Consider the following 18,425-nt stretch of genomic DNA (forward strand, 5'->3'; position numbering starts at 1 on the left):
CCTATGATTTAAAAGCACATCCATATTCCAGGAACAGCTTAGCTGAGCTGTTATGCTTATATTCTTTTCCAGAAGCAACATTAATTCCATTTGAAATGCACCTCTATAAGCATTTGAGGATAGTTAAGCTGGTATGCTCCTAAATGTTCAGTTACGGAAGTTCAGTGAAGTGGAGGACAAAGGTACGACAGCAGACAATCCTAGGAAGAATTTTTTGAGGTCCATTATTACCCTTGTTGATTGTAGTGCTACTTGATTGGTTTCCTCATAGTTAGAAGCATTCCTTGTATTAAGGATTTGGTCACTGGAAGGAGGGGCCTGAGGCCTTTCAGCAGCTCTTTTAAAATATTTGTGGTACACCATATGCCACAACAGTAAACCATTGCTTTCCCACACCTCCACAGACTATGAGTACACACACATACAAATTCTAAAAAGGTAAGACACTTTATTGAATTTGATAAATTAAGAGACTATGTACTGGACTTGTATGTATCACAGGTACTTGTAAACAGAGACACTAGGTCCTTTCCATGGAAATCCTGATAATATTTGCAAGATGTCATTTTCCCACACGCTGTTCACAGTCCGAATAGTGACAGAGAGCAGAGAAGAACTCTTCATAGCTGACGTTCACATGTGAAGGCAAAGAACTGAGAAAAATAATCAGAAAGAAGATTCTAAGAATTGTATGCACAGGATAAGCCCATATACCATTATCCTAAAGCTTGGCTCTGAACGACTGCCTTGGTATTTTATAACATCTGATATAAAGTTAACCATAGACATACATCTGGCTAAAACATAAAGTTGGATCAACCTTTTCCAGCCAGAGGTCAGCAACAGAATACTGCTTTGCCAAATGGCTCTATTTTGGAGAATATAATAAGGTCCTGAGGGATCTCCCTGGTTTTTCAGTATGTACTAGCAAAATACTTGTCAATATAAAGAATAGGAAGTAGACACAGGACTCATACAGTGAAGGAACTTCCTAGGGTAGTAGTCATATGGCTTTCACTGCATGATGTACACACAACTCTCACAGAAAAGCCCAGGCTATTGACAGTCACAAGTACCTAGTTAAATTTAAACATGAAGGGTCAAAACTACCAGTAATTCAAAATCTGTTTTAAGCTGCATGCTGTTTATGAACACTTACACAATCTCTGTCAATCTGATCTGCCAGGGAAGAAATCCCAATACACTGTCCACAGGACCAAACTTCAATATTAAGTCTGGATCAGGAAAGCCATTAGTACCTAGAGAGAGAGAGAGAATGAATGTTTCTGTGTGTGTGTGTGGGGGGGGGGGGGTAGAATCAAGACTAACTTGGCTGCTTGGAGCAACTTTATGACATGCAATATGCATTCGTTACATAACAGAAAGATACCAAAGATTCTGTCCAACACAGGATATAGATTCTAAAGTCAAGTACTGTATTATATTTAATTGATCAGCATAAAGAGATCCCTAAACAATGGATCCAAACAAAATTTCACAACTTAATTTCTTTGTATGAATTTAGCTGGCATAAATATAACCAGAGCTACAACTGGCATCTATCTAGTTCCAACACAGTAGCAGAATTCCACTCCCTACTGCAAAATGTTGGATTATGGATGATAAATAAAAAGGTTCATGACAAGGTGTAATATATTGCTACCTGACCTTTATTTCCAATACATGATCTCTAAATTGCATGCAACAATAAGACTTTTATGTAAGACTATGTACAGTGTCAGAACATTACAACTGCTATATACTGTTGGAAGGTAACATGCAGCCACTGAATTTACCCAAGTTCAGTTAGACATCTTTTAATGTTTGAGTGCTCCTGCAGTTGCTACAGACTCCTTTAAAAAAGTTTCTACTCTCTTGCCCACTTCAGGAAAAAAAATATTTTCGTGGCTGCATAGCTTCTGGAAATTTTACATTTCTAGGAGGGCTATCAGTGCCCTGTCCCTTCCTCTGTGGTACCATACATTAGGTCATATGCTCCATTGAATTACATGGAAATTAAACAAGATTGCTTAAGACTACACATTTAAGTGAGCTAAGGTCTTCTGGATCTAGTATTAGCTTTATTTTCTTCTTTTTAGAAACAACATATATTGGTTGCAATTCAAAATGCACAGATATACACTGCTTTGAGAACCACAAATACAGATGGAAATGTATTAACGATTTTCTTACAGAAGTTCCCGTTAATGAAGCAATTATAAATGACTCCAGAGTTTAAAGAAAAATGCCTCTCACTTCAACAACAAGCTTCACAAAGCTCTTCAGCTCTTGCTTGAACTGCAGATATAGGTTCTTTGAACCACAAACACTGCCTTGGAAATATTAAGGTTATTTGTACTTACAACAGTAGTTGTTTTTCCTGCATTACAGGTCCCCTCTCAATGTTTATTTCAACATGCAAACTGAACTCATAAGCCCAGACTGAACTGCCAGAATCTACTGTAGCCTCTGATCTCATTTTCGTCAGGTTCAAGAAGCTCATTTTCTCCGGCATGTTGAACTTTAGAAGATTTTCAGGAGTCTCACTGCTTTCAAGTGTCCCTGAAGGCCAGTTACTAACAATAATCCCTCTCCTGCATTCACAATGAATGCTGGCACATGCTCTTTAACCTGACAGGGTTGCTACCGACAGCAAGGGAGGAACATTTCCTCTTTTTAGTCCAAACACACTGCTAGACAATTGGGCTCTAGAGCATTATTTGATTAACCGGAACACATTAAGAAAACTCTCTTCAACAGTTATATCCAATAAGTTCAAATCTGTTTTATCAGTTTACAAGCTGATACCTTTAAATACCTGTAAAAGCAACAACAATGTAACCATTTCCTAACAATATTGAAAGGAGACTGAGTTTTTGACCCTTCACTTACAATCCTTTTCAAGTCATACTGGCAATCAAATTTCCACTCAAATTCACTGGATTCAGCAACTTCCTCCTTTAAATTACAGTGTGTGTGCTATAGCAATTACAGAATTACACACATCTCAAACAACTGTTTTTTTGAAAGCTACAACTGCTTATGACCACAAACATTCTCAATCGTTTAAGAATATAAGCAACACTGTATATAAACCTAAAGACTAAAACTGGAAAAAGTTGATTTTCACAGGAAATTAATTTTCTATACAATTACTTCTATGTAGGACAGCCCATATACTTTATCATAAAATAGCAGAGTTAGAAGGGACCTATAAGGCCATCAAATCCATCAAGTCCTTTGATGTAAGTTAAAGCATCTCTAGCAATGGCTATCCAACTGCCTCTTGCACATCTCCAATGTAGAAAGATCCACAACCTCCTCAGGTATGCCTCCCTTGCATGAATAACATCATACCCAGAAGAGTGCACATGCAGCTATGTTATTAAAGAGTAATATATAAGAAGATAAATTAATATGTATGTGGGAAATAAACCTTCTGTGAATTTTTTCAAACTAAAGACTCTGGCAATTTAACTGTGAAGTATGAAATTCAAATGCATTTGATTTGGTTTGAAGACATTACTTCCACTGAATGAGCCACTTCCTACCCACTGCCATTCTTGAGGGGTAAATAATTTTCATCAACATACTTACTAGTTAATAAGTCCTCCAAGACATTCATATCCAGATCTGTGCATTTTTTTTCCTTTTGTGCTACTAAGTGGCAAAACTTCTGAGCTGCCCTTACTATATCTGTCTTTCCATCCTCTGAAGACAAGACGTTCAGTGTAGATTGGCAATTTAAAACTGCAATACAAAATTTAAAGCAATTAATATATAGGTAGGAAAAAAGATGCCAAAGCTTGAAGTCATCCCCTTCCTTATAGTCTCAAGCTCAAGTAGAACTGTATCATTCCTTGCTCTGTAATTGTCTTACCCATTTCTATCTCCAACAGCTGAGGAATTCCTCATGCAAAACTCTCACAGACTGCTTAAAATTTTTACAACTAAACTTTTCAGAAAAACTCGAGGCATGTTTACTAAAATATTAATGGTTCAGCAGAGGTTTAGTATCAACATAAAATATAAATCTAAAACCCCCACACATATGTATCAACAGAAACATGCACACCATACTCCATAGGTCTTCGTACATTCTTGTGCTCAAGGAAATCTCCATTAATTCCTATGGAAAGAGCTAATTAGTATTTACGGATCTGATCTGGGTGTCTGAGAGTCTTCTTGCCCTCTGTTTAATAGTACAATGTTTTTAAAAATCACTCTTACCTTGATCTGTTTTTTCTTGAGCTGCAAATTTCACGGTATATTTTGAACAGTCAAGATTTAACAGCTCCTGCTGCTGTTTTAGGATTTCATCCATCAACCTTGAGTTATTTCTTTTGAAAATACCTTGGAGATTGAAAACAGAGAAAATTATATCAGCATTATACTAGTACCTTTGATTTTGTGTATCTTTATAGGTTATTCAGACTTCTGACAACTTTTTTTTTCAATCTCAAGCTAACAATAAGAACTATTGTTGATTGGATTTCAATGAAAAACCTATGTTTGTTACTCGCTTGTTGCCTGTAGAACCCATGCCTCAGGTTGTAGGCTGTATCAGGAGACAACTCCATTCCCTTTGCTATCCCTTCTCCTCACCAAATCACCTGTATTATCCCTCTCTCATTCATTTTTATTAATGCACTTACAAAACAGATTTTTTTCCTGCACAAAAATAAAGCACTGGAAAAATTTCCCAGAAAGAAAATTGCTGGCACAAGGTATCATTTCCTTCCCTTTGCCCAGGTACCTCCACAGGCAAGCTTCTCCAGTAAGTTGGAGGTACTTCCTGAACAGCATGGACTATAGTGCAAGGGAACTTCTCCAGTGGAACAGAGGCTTTTTTCAGCAGTTTGCTTGTACAATGTACCTCTAATTGAGTACCCCACATCCCACTGAACTCCCAGTGCCAAAGCTCCACAATATTCAGGAGGCTCCCCAGGCTTAGGGAGGTTTCTCAGGGGCAAGGAAAAACATCTGTTCCTCTAATGGCCTTCCACTCATGGATCTTTATATCCAATCACTTTTTATTACTAAGATCAAAGCAAGAATTCTAATTTTGTAAACTGAAAGTACAAGCCATGGTGAAAATCCAAGAGTTACTTTAAGCATATCCAATGTTCTGACATGTCTATTGAGGTTTTTGACTTTATTTTTTAAACTACTGCATCAGAAACCTTTCAGGTGCACAAAGGATGTGTCACGTGGCACAGGCAGTTACCACTGACCCAAAAAAGCCCAACATGGTCACAGAGATATCAAATGGCTGATCTTCACAACCATGTTGATGTACACTGCTTGATCTCTTCTACTTGCCTCCTCCCATCAGCAGAGTGAGTTTAATAACCAAAAATTTAATGGCAAGAAAAAGCTCAACATTACATCTGAAACTGACTCCTGGCTTGTAGCTCCCAAACAAGTCAAGAATCATAAATCAACTTCAAACTCTGGTCCCACTTTAGACATAACACTAAGTTTTTTCCTCATGGTAAGTTCCTGATTACTAAAGCTGTTCCTGTTGGTGGGTGGGGTCAAGTGGAGGGACTACAAAACTTGCATAAGCTTACTTGCTCATAAACATATCCAAACAATATGGATTCTGTCTGTCTTCTGTGAATGCAGCCAATTAATTACATGGTTCTATGGGTCCAGCCAACAAGCTGCAACATTTTTAACTTCCATCTACCTGGACACTACACTTAGCCTCTAGAGCCTTCCTCTGGGTGCAAATCCCTCAAGGGGCTGAGAGGGTGGCAACTAGGGGGAGGGCCCCCATATTTGGAGGCCTTCAAATATGCTGTGACCCACTTGACACCAAATTTTCCATCTGTGTGACACCAGGTCAAGAAAGCCCTCTTTGCAGAGGCCTTTAAAGGCCTCCCTGGTCATTCAGGGGCCTGACAAAATTTGCCAGGTGCCTTTTTACTCTTGGTTGGGTCATTTTAATTGTATTTTATTATTTTTGTTATTTTAAATTAATTTTTAATTCTTTAACTATAGCACACAATGAGTTAACCTTTATTTTCTCCACCTTAAAAGCAGGAACAAATACCTAAACTAGCTAAGTCTTGGATTTTTTTTGTTCTGTTTTTTTTTTTTTTTTTTACAAACACATGGTCTTGGTCACTGGCCAAAACCACCATTCCACAAGCTATACTTGTCTGAACCAGAAGTTGTAACTGCAAAGGTGACTTTGCATAAGGTTTTATGATTCTCACAGATCTTTCAAATGACCTTGGTATGCATATTTCAAGTTATTTTCTGTCAAACTTTAGTAGTTCCCAATTTGAAGCATGTACCTACAAAAAAGCAGTGTTTCAACAAACATGAAAAGTAACAGAAAAAGGTTCCAAGCAAAGTAAGAAAAAGTGTTAAGTTTTCTAGTCAGAGCTTCCCACAAGCCTATTCATTATTACAGAATTCTTAACTCTTTAAAAACTGGAAGCAGGTTTTCCTCATTTGCCTTCTGGTCTCCAAACAAGAAATTGGAGTACTTCACATCTTGGCTTAAGAATATGTACAGTCTGTATTGCTCTCTGAGTATTTGTGGTCCAAATTGCTTTCCTTAGTGTTACATTCCTTTAATCCAGTATTCAAATTACTCTTGTGTCCTCAATTCCTGCTTATTTCTTAAACCTATCCTAATAAGTGTCACTTTCATTCCAAATCTGCTTCCAGTTGAAGCTCTGATAAAATGTGTACATGAAAATGGTATGGAGGGAAGCAGGATACCATATAGTTTATTTTACTTTCTGTCTTATTTATTTACATATATATACATATATGTCTTAATAGGGAGAAACTTCTGTATAGCTGCCCATATTTACAGAAATGTCTTCAAAGATATAGAATCTACTTTATTTTCACAAGTTGTAAAAGAAGTCATCAAGATATTTTCCAGGGTTGAATAACTTTGAGCAGAATAAACTGTATTCTTGTTCTTACGTTAAATAGATAAGCATTCAGTAGCCAGTTATCAAGTCCTCTGAAAAAGTATTGTAAAGATGATTAAATTTGTTTTACCAAGGCTATCAAGGTTATGTGGTCTATCTTGTTAATCAATATGAGAGCAACATTTTTGTAGCCCTTTAAAAAATGGTCAAAAGCTACAACAGTGAGACGACTTCTGTTCTAATCCCCACACACGGATAATTAACCATCCATTCATTCTCTCGGCCTCCTACCATCTCATCCATTCACACACACACACAATCATGCACTCTGTTGTTGTTGTCCCCACAGACTCCCCAAGACTGCTACTCCATACTTATCTAGGCATCCCTCTGTGCATACTTGACATATCTTTGTTCTGCTAAGACAGAACAATTCATTCATCACAATAAGCTACACTAAACACAAACCATGGTTGGTTGGTTAACTGCTCACCAAGCCATGCTGCTGCTGCAGCCAATCAGATGCTTTCCATGGTTTTTCACTTCAAATTCCCACCCTCTCTCAGCATACCTCCCATCTCTCTCTCTCTCCATACACACACACACACACACACATATATATAAAATCTATACTCCTGCAATAATGAGCCTCTTCACCCTGCCCCCCCTTGCCTACCTTATGAAGCATTGCATATATGCTATACTTTCAGAGAAGAAGGTGGGGAGGTGGATTCTCATGGTCACTGTGTGTGGTTAACAACCCATGCTTAAGTGATCATGCCTGCTTTGAGCAAAATGACCAGACACTCTGAAAATAACAAGTGACAAACCACAAGGGGTTGCCATGTCATGCACACAGGTCAGTGAAGAACAGAGGACCCAACAAACATTTGTGTGACACAAGCACAGAGTGCAACCCTTTCAGTGACAGTCTTCACTTCTCTAACTATAGGATTTCTCTAAGCTTCATGATTGCTTGTACTGTTCAGCCAGCTTGTCTGATTCTTGTTGAAAAGGTACTAGTGGGATGCACAGAGGGAAGCTGCATGCAGCCCACACACTGTTGCAGCCCACCTGTGCATTGAATTCTCTTATTGTTTTCATAAAAGAATGGGCACTGAGCTACGGATGAAAGCCAAAAGGTTTTTTTTTTAATTTAATTTTTTACAGTACACAGCATCCCTTGAACTGTTGTATACTTCCACTGGAACGATTCTCAGTACTGACCAAAGGTCAAAATGTGACTTGAATATTTTCTATTTAATATAATCTGATATAATTTATATATTTAGATTAAGCATAAGATACAAATGTGCGACTCAATGGTAGTCCAATTCATACTTTAGTCCAATTTAATATTATTCAAATATTTCTTATAGTAAGTTAACTCCATCTTATTCTTAACAAACTGTGCAAACTATTTACTGCTAGAAGATTATTCAGACCTATTAATAGCATTCTAAACTTTACCGCCTCATTAATATTAAAGTAAAAAGGCAATAAACAATCAAGTAATATAGTTATGCATTTACTAGTGTCTAAATAGGAAGAATATTCTTCCTACCTTATTCCCTAAGGCTTCAATTTTACATTTGTACATCTTTTAGGTATATCTGAAGTCCTCAGTTTCTTTCTGGGTTCTATTTGACGTACAAATCAATAGCTATAGCTTTCATTGGTTAAATCATGCAATCATTGACACATAACCAGGGCTGAGAAAAACCTTCTCCGGAAATCAGCATGTCTGCATCCTTGAAGTGTAGCTGACACTAACTGGGCACTAGTCCAAAGTTAGTTGGCACTTGAAAGATAACAGAAACCCTAACAAAGGGCAATTCACACCAATCCACCCCTTCCTCCTCCTTTTCTATGTAATAGCATCCCATCCCCCCCCCCTCCTTTGCAACATCTTCTATGGTTTGCACGTGGAAAAGATAAAGCCATTGTAACGTTTTACTTCTGTGACCTATTGGAAAGCATTAACTGTGTTACATGTAAACCCTTAAAGATCAATGTATAAAAGGGCCAACTGAGCACTGCTCAGGTGTGCCATCTGGAACTATTCATTGGTTATTCTAGAATATCCTCGAGAATAAATCCTTTCAAAGAAAACCTTTCCCTCTTGTGTATTTTGGGCATATGCACATTAGGACACAGACCATTTGTTACACTAATATCTTAAAAGATACAGCACAATGGGTTGCAAATAAGCAACTTATTTGCTCTCTGCATGGAATTAAACTGCACACAAGCAGAACTTAAAGCAATGCAACCAATTTTGAAAATTGTACATCACTAATTTAATCTCTCTCTAAAAGAACGCTTGTGTCCATATATGCCCTCCCGCCACTTGAGATCTGCAACAGATGCCCTTCTCCGGGAACCATCCGTGAATGATATTAGGAGGGTGAGTACCCGAAGGAGGGCTTTCTCTGCGGTGGCGCCCCACCTATGGAATGAGCTCCCCAGAGAGGTCCGCCTGGCGCCATCGTTATTTGTTTTTCGGCGCCAGGCTAAGACCTTTTTATTTAAAACTTACTTTAATTGTTAATTTATTATATATTTATAGGATTTTAAATTTTTAGCCGAGATGTTACCAGGCTTTTTAATCTTAATTGTATTTAGTATTATTTATATGTTTTTAATTATGTTGTGAGCCGCCCCGAGGCTTTGTTGCGATGGAGGCGGCATAGAAATGTTTCAGATAAATAAATAATAATTTACTGGCTTTATAGTCCAATTTTTTTCAAACGTTATGTAGGGCTACATTGTTAGAAGAAATATGTCTCAACTAGTTTCTGCCTTCTTGGTGATATCATCACCTGATAAGCTACTCACACTTTTTCTTATTAAACCACTTACTGAGGGAAAAAGAACTTTAAAAATACTGCACTGATTAACTTTAACATTTAATAGATTCTTAGGAGTACGAAAGCACCAGAGGTCAATCCAGTGCTTCAGGTACTTAAACTTGTTTACCCCTTTAAGCTTAATGTAATAAAGTGTTATGAGTATGTTCCTTTAAATGTTGGTAAGTTTCAGAAGGGCAAGGGGGAGTGAGCAAGGTGATTGGTTGGTGACTGAGAGTGTATTGGTGGAACTTGGAAATGTGTGAAGAGATAGAAACAGACATCAGGCAGTCAGTTGTGGTCTGTCAGCAGTTAAAATTAGTTGGAATCAGTCAGTGGTCAGTAGAATTTGAAGACCCTTCTCTAGACACTCAAGAGTGCTGTGAGAGGCTTTTGAGATTCAAAAGGGAAGGGAAGGGAAGGAAGTAGAATACTTGGAGAGCATATCAGTGACTAAGGAGAGTCAAAACCTAATATTAGGGTTTTAGTATTACAAAGCATTATAATGGTGTGAGAGATAAGAGGCTGACATAAATCCTTTCTCTTCTGCACTCAGGTTTCTGAGTGAGGAGTGCTTGTGAAGGGAAGGAGTGAGATACCTCAGTCAAAGCTTGTTATTATTATACATTGTTCTACTCTCTAAAACTTTCACTTGAGTCTCAGGTGGACTCAGTGGCCAGGACTGCCTTCTTTCAGCTATGATTCATTTACCAATTTTGGCCCTACTTGGATAGACTCTTGCCATAGTCATTCATGCTTTGGTAACCTCTTGACTGGACTACTGTAATGCATTTTCCTGGTGCTGCCCTTGAAGACAGCCCAGAAACTTCAACTGGTGCAAAATAGGGTGGCATGACTGCTGATGTGAACAAGTAAGTTCATGTGTCCACATCACACCAATATTATACCATTTTCACTGGTTGCCAGTTGAGCTCCGGGCCCAATTCAAAGTGCTTTTTTTAACATATAACGCCCTAGACAGCTTGGGACCAGGATACTTGAATGACTGCCTGCTTCTATATGTACCTACCCAATCCCTAAGAGGCCCTTAAAGGAGCTGTCCTCCAAGGAGGTTAGGAGGATGGCAAACAAAAGAGGAACTGTCTCAGTGGCTGTGCCCCATTAACAGAATAGTCTCCCAATAGCAGAACACCTGGTGCATTCTTTACAATCTTTTTGGCACCAGGCAAAAACTATTTTAGTCTCCAGGTATTTTAATAATTGGTTTTAATTCTGTATAATTTATAAATTGTAAAATTGGAATTAAATGTTATGTTTTAGATTTAAACTTGTACTGCTTTTAACTCTCGGGTTAAACTCTCAGCTATATACTGTGCATTGCATACCGTGTATTGTATTATATACTATTTTGTATGTTAATTGTTTATTGTTGTGCTTTATATCTATGATGGTGGTTGTTTGTTTTGGTTGATTGTTATGTTGTGTATCTTCATCATTGTTTGTTTTTATGAGTTCTACTTACAGAGTCCTGCTAGTCTACTGGTTAAGCAGATTATGAATTCAATTATAAACAAACAACTTGAATCCAATATGTTTCTTGTACAATTAAAATTTTATTTTGTTTACTGTTAACTCATTGTCATAATCTGTTTGAATGTCTGTGTCTCATCCTGTAGACCACACAGTCCAACGAAGGAGCCTTATAGCTTGGGTACAGCATAAAGGGAGAGATTAATTAATATGACTGAAATTAAATTCCTAGTGGCAGTGTTGCATGCACAGAGAAAAAGAAGGAAATATCTAGAAATTAAAGACACAGAATATCCAAACAGAATATAGGAGAAAACTTGTGACACTTTTATTTCAATTATTTAAATTTAGTTCTGGTGAAAGCTTCTGAATTCTTCCATCCACCAACAGAGGAGAAAACAGGAGAGAGAAAAGTGAGGGAAAGCTAGGCCTTTTCATGCCTTGCTAAATTATAGTTTGCTGACACCTGAATGCAGCAGATTTTGTTCCTTTACTACACCAATTTCCTCAACAATGTTTATTATTTTCCCTTTATTTTCCTAAAAATGCAGACATGAAATCCATTTCATCTAATCTTTGCTTAAAATATGCCTTGTCTTCTTTATTGTCTTTAAATGCATTGCTTAAAAGCCTCAAAATGTTCAGAAGACATCTTCATGACTATTTATATTGTTTAATAAAGGAGATACAATTTCCCTTTTTAGTCATCTTAGTGCTATTAATTGAAAGATACTGCTTTACATATAATTTCAATTAATGATGGACCCTCAACATACAAGATTCAATCTGTGATCACAAACTGGTGGTATTTCCTTAGCATATTTCTTACTTTACAACTATATTATTTATAAATTAAGTACCCCTTCAAATTTAAATTACATAGTGGGTTGATATTAGATTCACTGCCAAAAATATTTTTATCATCCAGACATAGGTATTGCCCAAGAACGTTTCACAACTCAGAGCAAAGTACTATGCAATTCACTGATGTTAAATATAGTGTCCAGAATTGTACAATCTAACTGAAATCACCACAGTTCCAAAAAGACTGAACTTCCCAATTATTATTCCCTTATACAATACATATTATGAAACCCATAATTGTACTTCAAAACTATAAATAGTCATTAAAGGACTACATTACATTACAATTTTACATTAAGCCACTAATTAATAACCTTCAATCAAGGAATTTGCACAGCAATTGCAAAGTTGACTGCAGTAAGATTAGGAGTTAGAAATAGCCACTGAACATAAGTCACCAACTTGTAAATGACTGGTTGGGAAAGGAGAAACTAAGGAAAAAATGAGACATACCACATTTAATCAATCCACTAACCAAACTTTCAATAATTTAGTTTTAAATGCATTTTTTAACTTCTGATTAGAAAACACAAAGAGAAAAAGCACAATTTTTACCAAGTCTTCCTAAAACTGCATTACTGACAGAGTGTCAAAAAGGTCAAAATTAGTTTGCAAACTAGCTAATTTTGATATTCTGAAGGTGCTAAGGTTACAACCTGCACAATTAAAAACAAAAACAAAACCCTAATTCAGTGGCAGCAAGGGCTGCATGAGGCCCATGCATTGCACTCCTGGTCACTCCTGCTTTATGTAAAAGAAAGCTTCTGATTGCTTCCTACCTGGTACAGGCAGTCCCCAAGTTATGAAAATCTGGGTTATGAACATCCCATACTTACAAAGGAACTGCCATAAAGCCTATCAACTTAAAAATCAAGTTAAAAGGATTGTCATGAGCTTAGAGAGAGGGGAAGCAGAACAGGACCAAGGGAAGGCCTCCAAAGCATCACCACAGAGAGAGAAGTGAAAGGAAAGAGAGGGAAATCTCTACAGCATTTTTTTGCTGCAAAGAGGAGGCACTGTTGAGTTGAAGGAGTAGAGATATTCTCAATTTTTCCACTTTCCCAGGGGTCCTGCCCCCCAACCCCTGCAAATGTGGAGGGCCGACTATATACGATCCAACTTACAAATTCAGCTTACTTTTTCATTTTTTCAGGTACAGAACTTGTTCACAACTGGGAGGCTACCAGTACTCTTGTTTGAGCCCTCACAGCTAAAGAAAGGAGCTAGGTTCTCCATGGCATAAGGGGGTGGTTGAAAGAAATATCAAAACCAAATATTTCCCATCTTTTCTACCCCACCCTTGAGAATATGCTTACATTATTAAAAGAATCTAAAGATACTATGTTCCCTCTTAAAAAGAAGGTTCAATACAATTTAAGAGGAACAAAGATGTGTTTGCTCTGCAATCCAGCTTAGCACAACTGACTACAAAGAATTTCCTTGTTATAGCAGTAGGTGTCTGTGAATCAATGCTATAATCCAGCATTATCACAGCAGCAGACACTTGTGTTTCACTGACACAATGACCTTCGAGTAATCTAAAAATGCCACACAAATGCAATTATGCAGCCCTGATGGGAAGAGGCCAAACGGCTGACAGCTTCAGAGCCCAAACTCCTCGAGATTTTCAACCCTATGGCAACTACAGATGTAATGCTGCCTCTCAGTTATGCCAAAGTTTAAAAAGAACAGTCATACTGAACATACCAGAGCCAACCAACTCTGTGTTACTTGTCATACATAGGAGTGGATATAAATGGAAAATACCGGTACATAGCTCTGTTTTCTAAGTCAACTTTATCTTTCTAGTTGGAACTGATTAAGATAACCCATAACAATCCCTTGCAAGAGTGAATTTTATTTTACAGTTTTTGAATACAAATAAAGTACTGAATATGTAAGCTTCAATATAGCAGCCTGAAATGTAATGTTTGGCTTTAACATTGTCAACAATGTGGGAAAAAAGGTTCTGTTTTTCATACAATTCCAATGATTCACTTCAAAATATGACAAACATCAGCCTGTCAGCTTGAGACTAAATAGTCATATGAGGTTTAATAGCATGCTTACACTAATAAAAGAAATTAAATTACATTAAACTAAACCTACACACAATTTCATCATTTGCTGTAGCTGCAGACTTTTTCTTCCAAAGAGTTTATAAAAATCAAGTTCAAAATATTGACAGAATTGATTGCTTTTCCCTCCTCACATTTTATATCTCAAAAGAAAAAAAAATACATATTAGATATCTGAGGCTACTACTGCACCTGAAGTCCTAAACTACGATTAGTTTCTATTTCTTTGTAACCTCACAGTATCACATACACATTCACTATTTAAAATATTTACGAATTGTTTAAGGAACAGTGAAATGTAGTGCAGTTGAACCATGAGGTTTTGTTGTTTTTTTAGCAGATACAAACCAATAAACCTGGAATGGTAAACCTGTGGCCCTTCATATGTTGCTGAACTAGTTTCTCTCATTCTCAACTGGTCATGCTGGCTGGGGCTCAAAGGATTTGGAATCTAACACCATCTGAATACAGGTGCATCTAATAGAATTCCCAGAAACATTTTGCATGATAGGATCTGTCACAGCAATACAGTTAATAGGAGTAGGACTGAAATTTGTAGTATTCATCATTGACCAACAAATAAGATTCAGCTAGAAGGAATAACTTGTATCAGTTTTGTAAAAGAATCAAAGTTATAAGATAGAAATTAAGCAAAATTTGGGCCAGTTCACATGATCAAACAAACTATCATGGATTATTCAAACTGGGAGCATAGTTGAGGGCCATTCCCACATTCCAAAAGCCATGCTGACCACATCTGCATAACATCAAAAACCTTGCCCTACCCAATGGTCCCCATGCACTGGGGATTAAAATAAACCACAATAGCTTGTCTGGATTATACAAAGTTGATCTTTCTTTTCAAGCTTTTAAAAACTAAATTCCTTTGACACATGTAAGCCGCCCCGAGGCTTCGGCGAATGGGGCGGCATAAAAATGTTTTAATAAATAAAATAAAATAAATAAAATGTATAATTAGCCATTGACAATTCTGCTTCTCTCTCCTACTGTCAAGGTGGATAAAGATAAATGATTCTTGAACTCTTAATAATGACTCTTAAGCAATGATCATCTCTTAGATAAATGACTAATCTTAATTAATTAGTCATTTACGCCTTCTTCCATATTTGCCCTCCCACCCCCTGAGATCAGCAGCAGAGGCCTTCCTCCGGGAACCCTCCGTGAAAGACATTAGGAGGCTAAGTACCCGGAGGGCTTTCTCTGTGGTGGCACCCCACCTATGGAATGCACTCCCCAGAGAGGTCCACCTGGCACCGTTGTTATTTGTTTTTCAGCGCCAGGCTAAGACCTTTTTCTTTAAACAATATTTTAACAATTTTTAATATCACCTATAGGTTATTAATTTACAGCCAGGGTGAATCTGGATTTTAATTTGCACTATTTGTATTTATTACTTATTGTATGTAAGCTGTCCCGAGGCCCTTGCAATGGGATGGGATACAAAAATTATAAATAAATAAATAATTCAGATATAAATGTTAACCCTATATCTAAGATGACTCAAAACCTCTTCCAAAATATTGCTTAGATATGAATGTTTAAACTCTAACTATCAAACACAGGACTTTAATTTTTACCGGAAGAAAATTAATTTTTCTAGTCTGTTCTGGTAACTATTAGATTTTATTGCCATGAATTAAGAAAAATAACAGGCCTTTTTCCTGCCTCAATATGCATAGGATTGTGCCCTCAATGTTGCATTTTAAAAAATCAATTTATTTGTTTTATGCTATAAGTAAAATTTGTTATGGATCCAGATTTTATGTTAACCACTATGAACACTATTTTTTGCATTATATTCACTGAAAAAGAATAGATATTCATATACCATACCAAAATACATGACCACCTTGCCTATTTCTTCCCTATAGTGTGAGGTATATATCTTATCTGAGACTTTGTTTTTGTGAGAGATCTGTTTGGCCAACATATAATGAAGCAGGAAGGACAAATACTAGAAAATTATCTAGCATGCAGGTTTCTGCTTTTTATACTGGGGACTCACAAACATGCATGGAAGAAACTATGACAAAGAATCAGGAAAGTATGAATAGAATAGAAGAGGCAGGGTAGGACAGAAGAGAAGGAAGGGTGAATAAGATCCCAAACCAGCAGGAAGAGAGTTCAGCAGCCACTCACAATGTATACCATTTGCTAGAATACATGAGCAGAAAGGTGTTAAGGAAGGGTGTTAAGGGGGAAATAAGTTCCTTATATTCCAAGTCAGCATTCAACCCTGACAGAAAATACCCTATATATTGATAAACCCGATTCCCATGAACACGAACATAACATCCTTTAATATATGAACTGGACAAGCACACAGCACCACTGTTCAGTTCTGGCCTTTGAGAAGAGGCTGTAACAGTGAGGCAGTGAGACCACTCTTGAAAGAATCCTTAATGCCCATTTTCTACAATGCACAGTTAATACGATACTCACAAGGATTTACATATATTCACTTGCATAACAATTCATCCTAATGGCTTATAGAGGAACAAAGTACAAAATGTATCAAATTTAGGAGGAAAAGCAGAATACAAAAGTTTTAAAAATATTTATATTGATCCAATGACATCTAACCCTAGCTTTACAGAAATAAAGTCCATTGTAAACAAGCCTTCATCGTTTAGCTTAGGCCAATTTTCTTTTGGAAAGACAAAATGCTGTGTTTATCCAAAGTAATTAGCTAACACATGCCAAATATATGAAGCTCAGCTTTTCCCTACACTTTTCTCAGATATATCTAAGTGGGCCCTTCTAAATACTACAGATAGGTGCTGAAAACAGAGAATGCACATGAGTAAATAAAAGATTAAACATCTTGGTATGTTGCTATTGCATTCTGATCAGTATCCTTGCCGCTTCACAGGATTATATACCCTTTTGACCAATATGTTCATTTCCCAAATGTATGTTTTTTCTTCCTGACTTCAATGGATACTAACCCAAGTCTGATTCCATTGTGATTGCTTATATACCCTGTTGCAGTCAAAATCAGACCACACAGTGCTTTATTAATAGCACTGATTGAAGCAGGCTCTATTCTTCAAAACTTTATGCCATGATAAAGATGCAAGGATGCTATGCACAGGTGTACTTTGGAATATGCACCTCTGAACACAGTGGGGACTGAAACAAGCAATACAGAGTACCAAATAAACATGATCAAGATCTGCTGAGTGCCTGGAGGTGATGACGAATCTCTTTCGGAACAGTCCAGGGCATGGTTACTAGAAGAATGCCCCACTGGTGTCAACGGGATTCCTCTCCCTATTAAGCTTGCGTAGTGTTGAGAAGAAACACCGCCGAGGGCGCTCTTCGGGATGAGGCCTCGCGGAGGCCAAGGTCACGTACTCTGCAGGAAAAAAGCGAAAACGCGGGGGGGCTGTTACGGGAGCGGCTCGGAAGCCAACTGACCTTCGTGGTCGTAGACGCTGACGTAGGAGATGCCCACGGCCATGCACCACACCACCAGGCTGGCCACGTCCGCGTAGCTCTGCTCCTCCTCGGTCACCACCAGCCCCACATGGTTCGGCAGCTTCTGCAATGATTTCACGTCCCTCCGCCAGCGGGCCCCGCCGCCAGCCACCTTCCGCCCCGCCGCCGCCGGCTTGTGGTAGGCGAAAGGTCCCGTGGCGGCCGCCGCGGCCGCCGGCACCAAGAGCGCCCGCGAGGCGGCGGTGACGGCGGCCGAAGCCGCGCGCCACGGCCAACGGCTCAGCCACGAACCGCGCCCGCCGAACCACGCTCGGAACCAGACGAGCAGCGCGCGCTGGACGCTGAGGACGACGTGCAGCAGGCGCCACAGCAGCTCGTACGCGACGCTCATTGGCCTGGGCGGAGGGCGGCGCGAGGGGACCGGAGAGCGGGCGCGAGCGGCCGAGGCAGCGTTGGCGAGGGAGGCTCAGCCGCGAGGCGAGGCGCACACCATCTCGTTCCTCTTCCCCTCACGGACTCGGTTTTATCTGCTCGGCCACCTCCGTTAGCGCCGCCATCTCCATACCGGCCCTGACCTTTTCCCTCTAGCCTACGCAAGAGCTGCCCATTGGCCGAGCCGCGGTCGCCGGTGTCATTTCCGGGTTTGTTGGAGCGAATGACGTGGCCCCTCCAGGAAATGTGTGTAGCGGGAGGAAAGGGAGCGTAGCTCGCAGGCGCCCGCACAGGCGGCTTCCTCCTGTGCTTAGCACGTGTTTCCCTCCGGTGCAGCGCCGTGTAGTGGC

General features: G+C 38.7%; 1 protein-coding gene across 1 annotated transcript; it reads right to left on the bottom strand.

Annotated features, from left to right (window-relative positions):
• Nucleotides 1-428: 428 nt before the first annotated feature.
• On the bottom strand, nucleotides 429-18,291 carry NUS1 (NUS1 dehydrodolichyl diphosphate synthase subunit). The gene is made up of 5 exons (XM_044425841.1): nucleotides 17,623-18,291; nucleotides 4,231-4,353; nucleotides 3,598-3,750; nucleotides 1,160-1,259; nucleotides 429-653 (listed from the first exon to the last, which is right to left on the bottom strand). The coding sequence occupies exons 1-5, from the start codon at nucleotides 18,032-18,034 to the stop codon at nucleotides 563-565; spliced, it is 879 nt and encodes a 292-aa protein (XP_044281776.1). The 5' UTR covers nucleotides 18,035-18,291; the 3' UTR covers nucleotides 429-562.
• Between the last annotated feature and the right edge of the window lie 134 nt (nucleotides 18,292-18,425).

This window comes from Varanus komodoensis, unplaced genomic scaffold (assembly GCF_004798865.1).
Source record: "Varanus komodoensis strain SLA01 unplaced genomic scaffold, ASM479886v1 scaffold1, whole genome shotgun sequence".
Classification (NCBI taxonomy): Eukaryota; Metazoa; Chordata; class Lepidosauria; order Squamata; family Varanidae; genus Varanus; species Varanus komodoensis.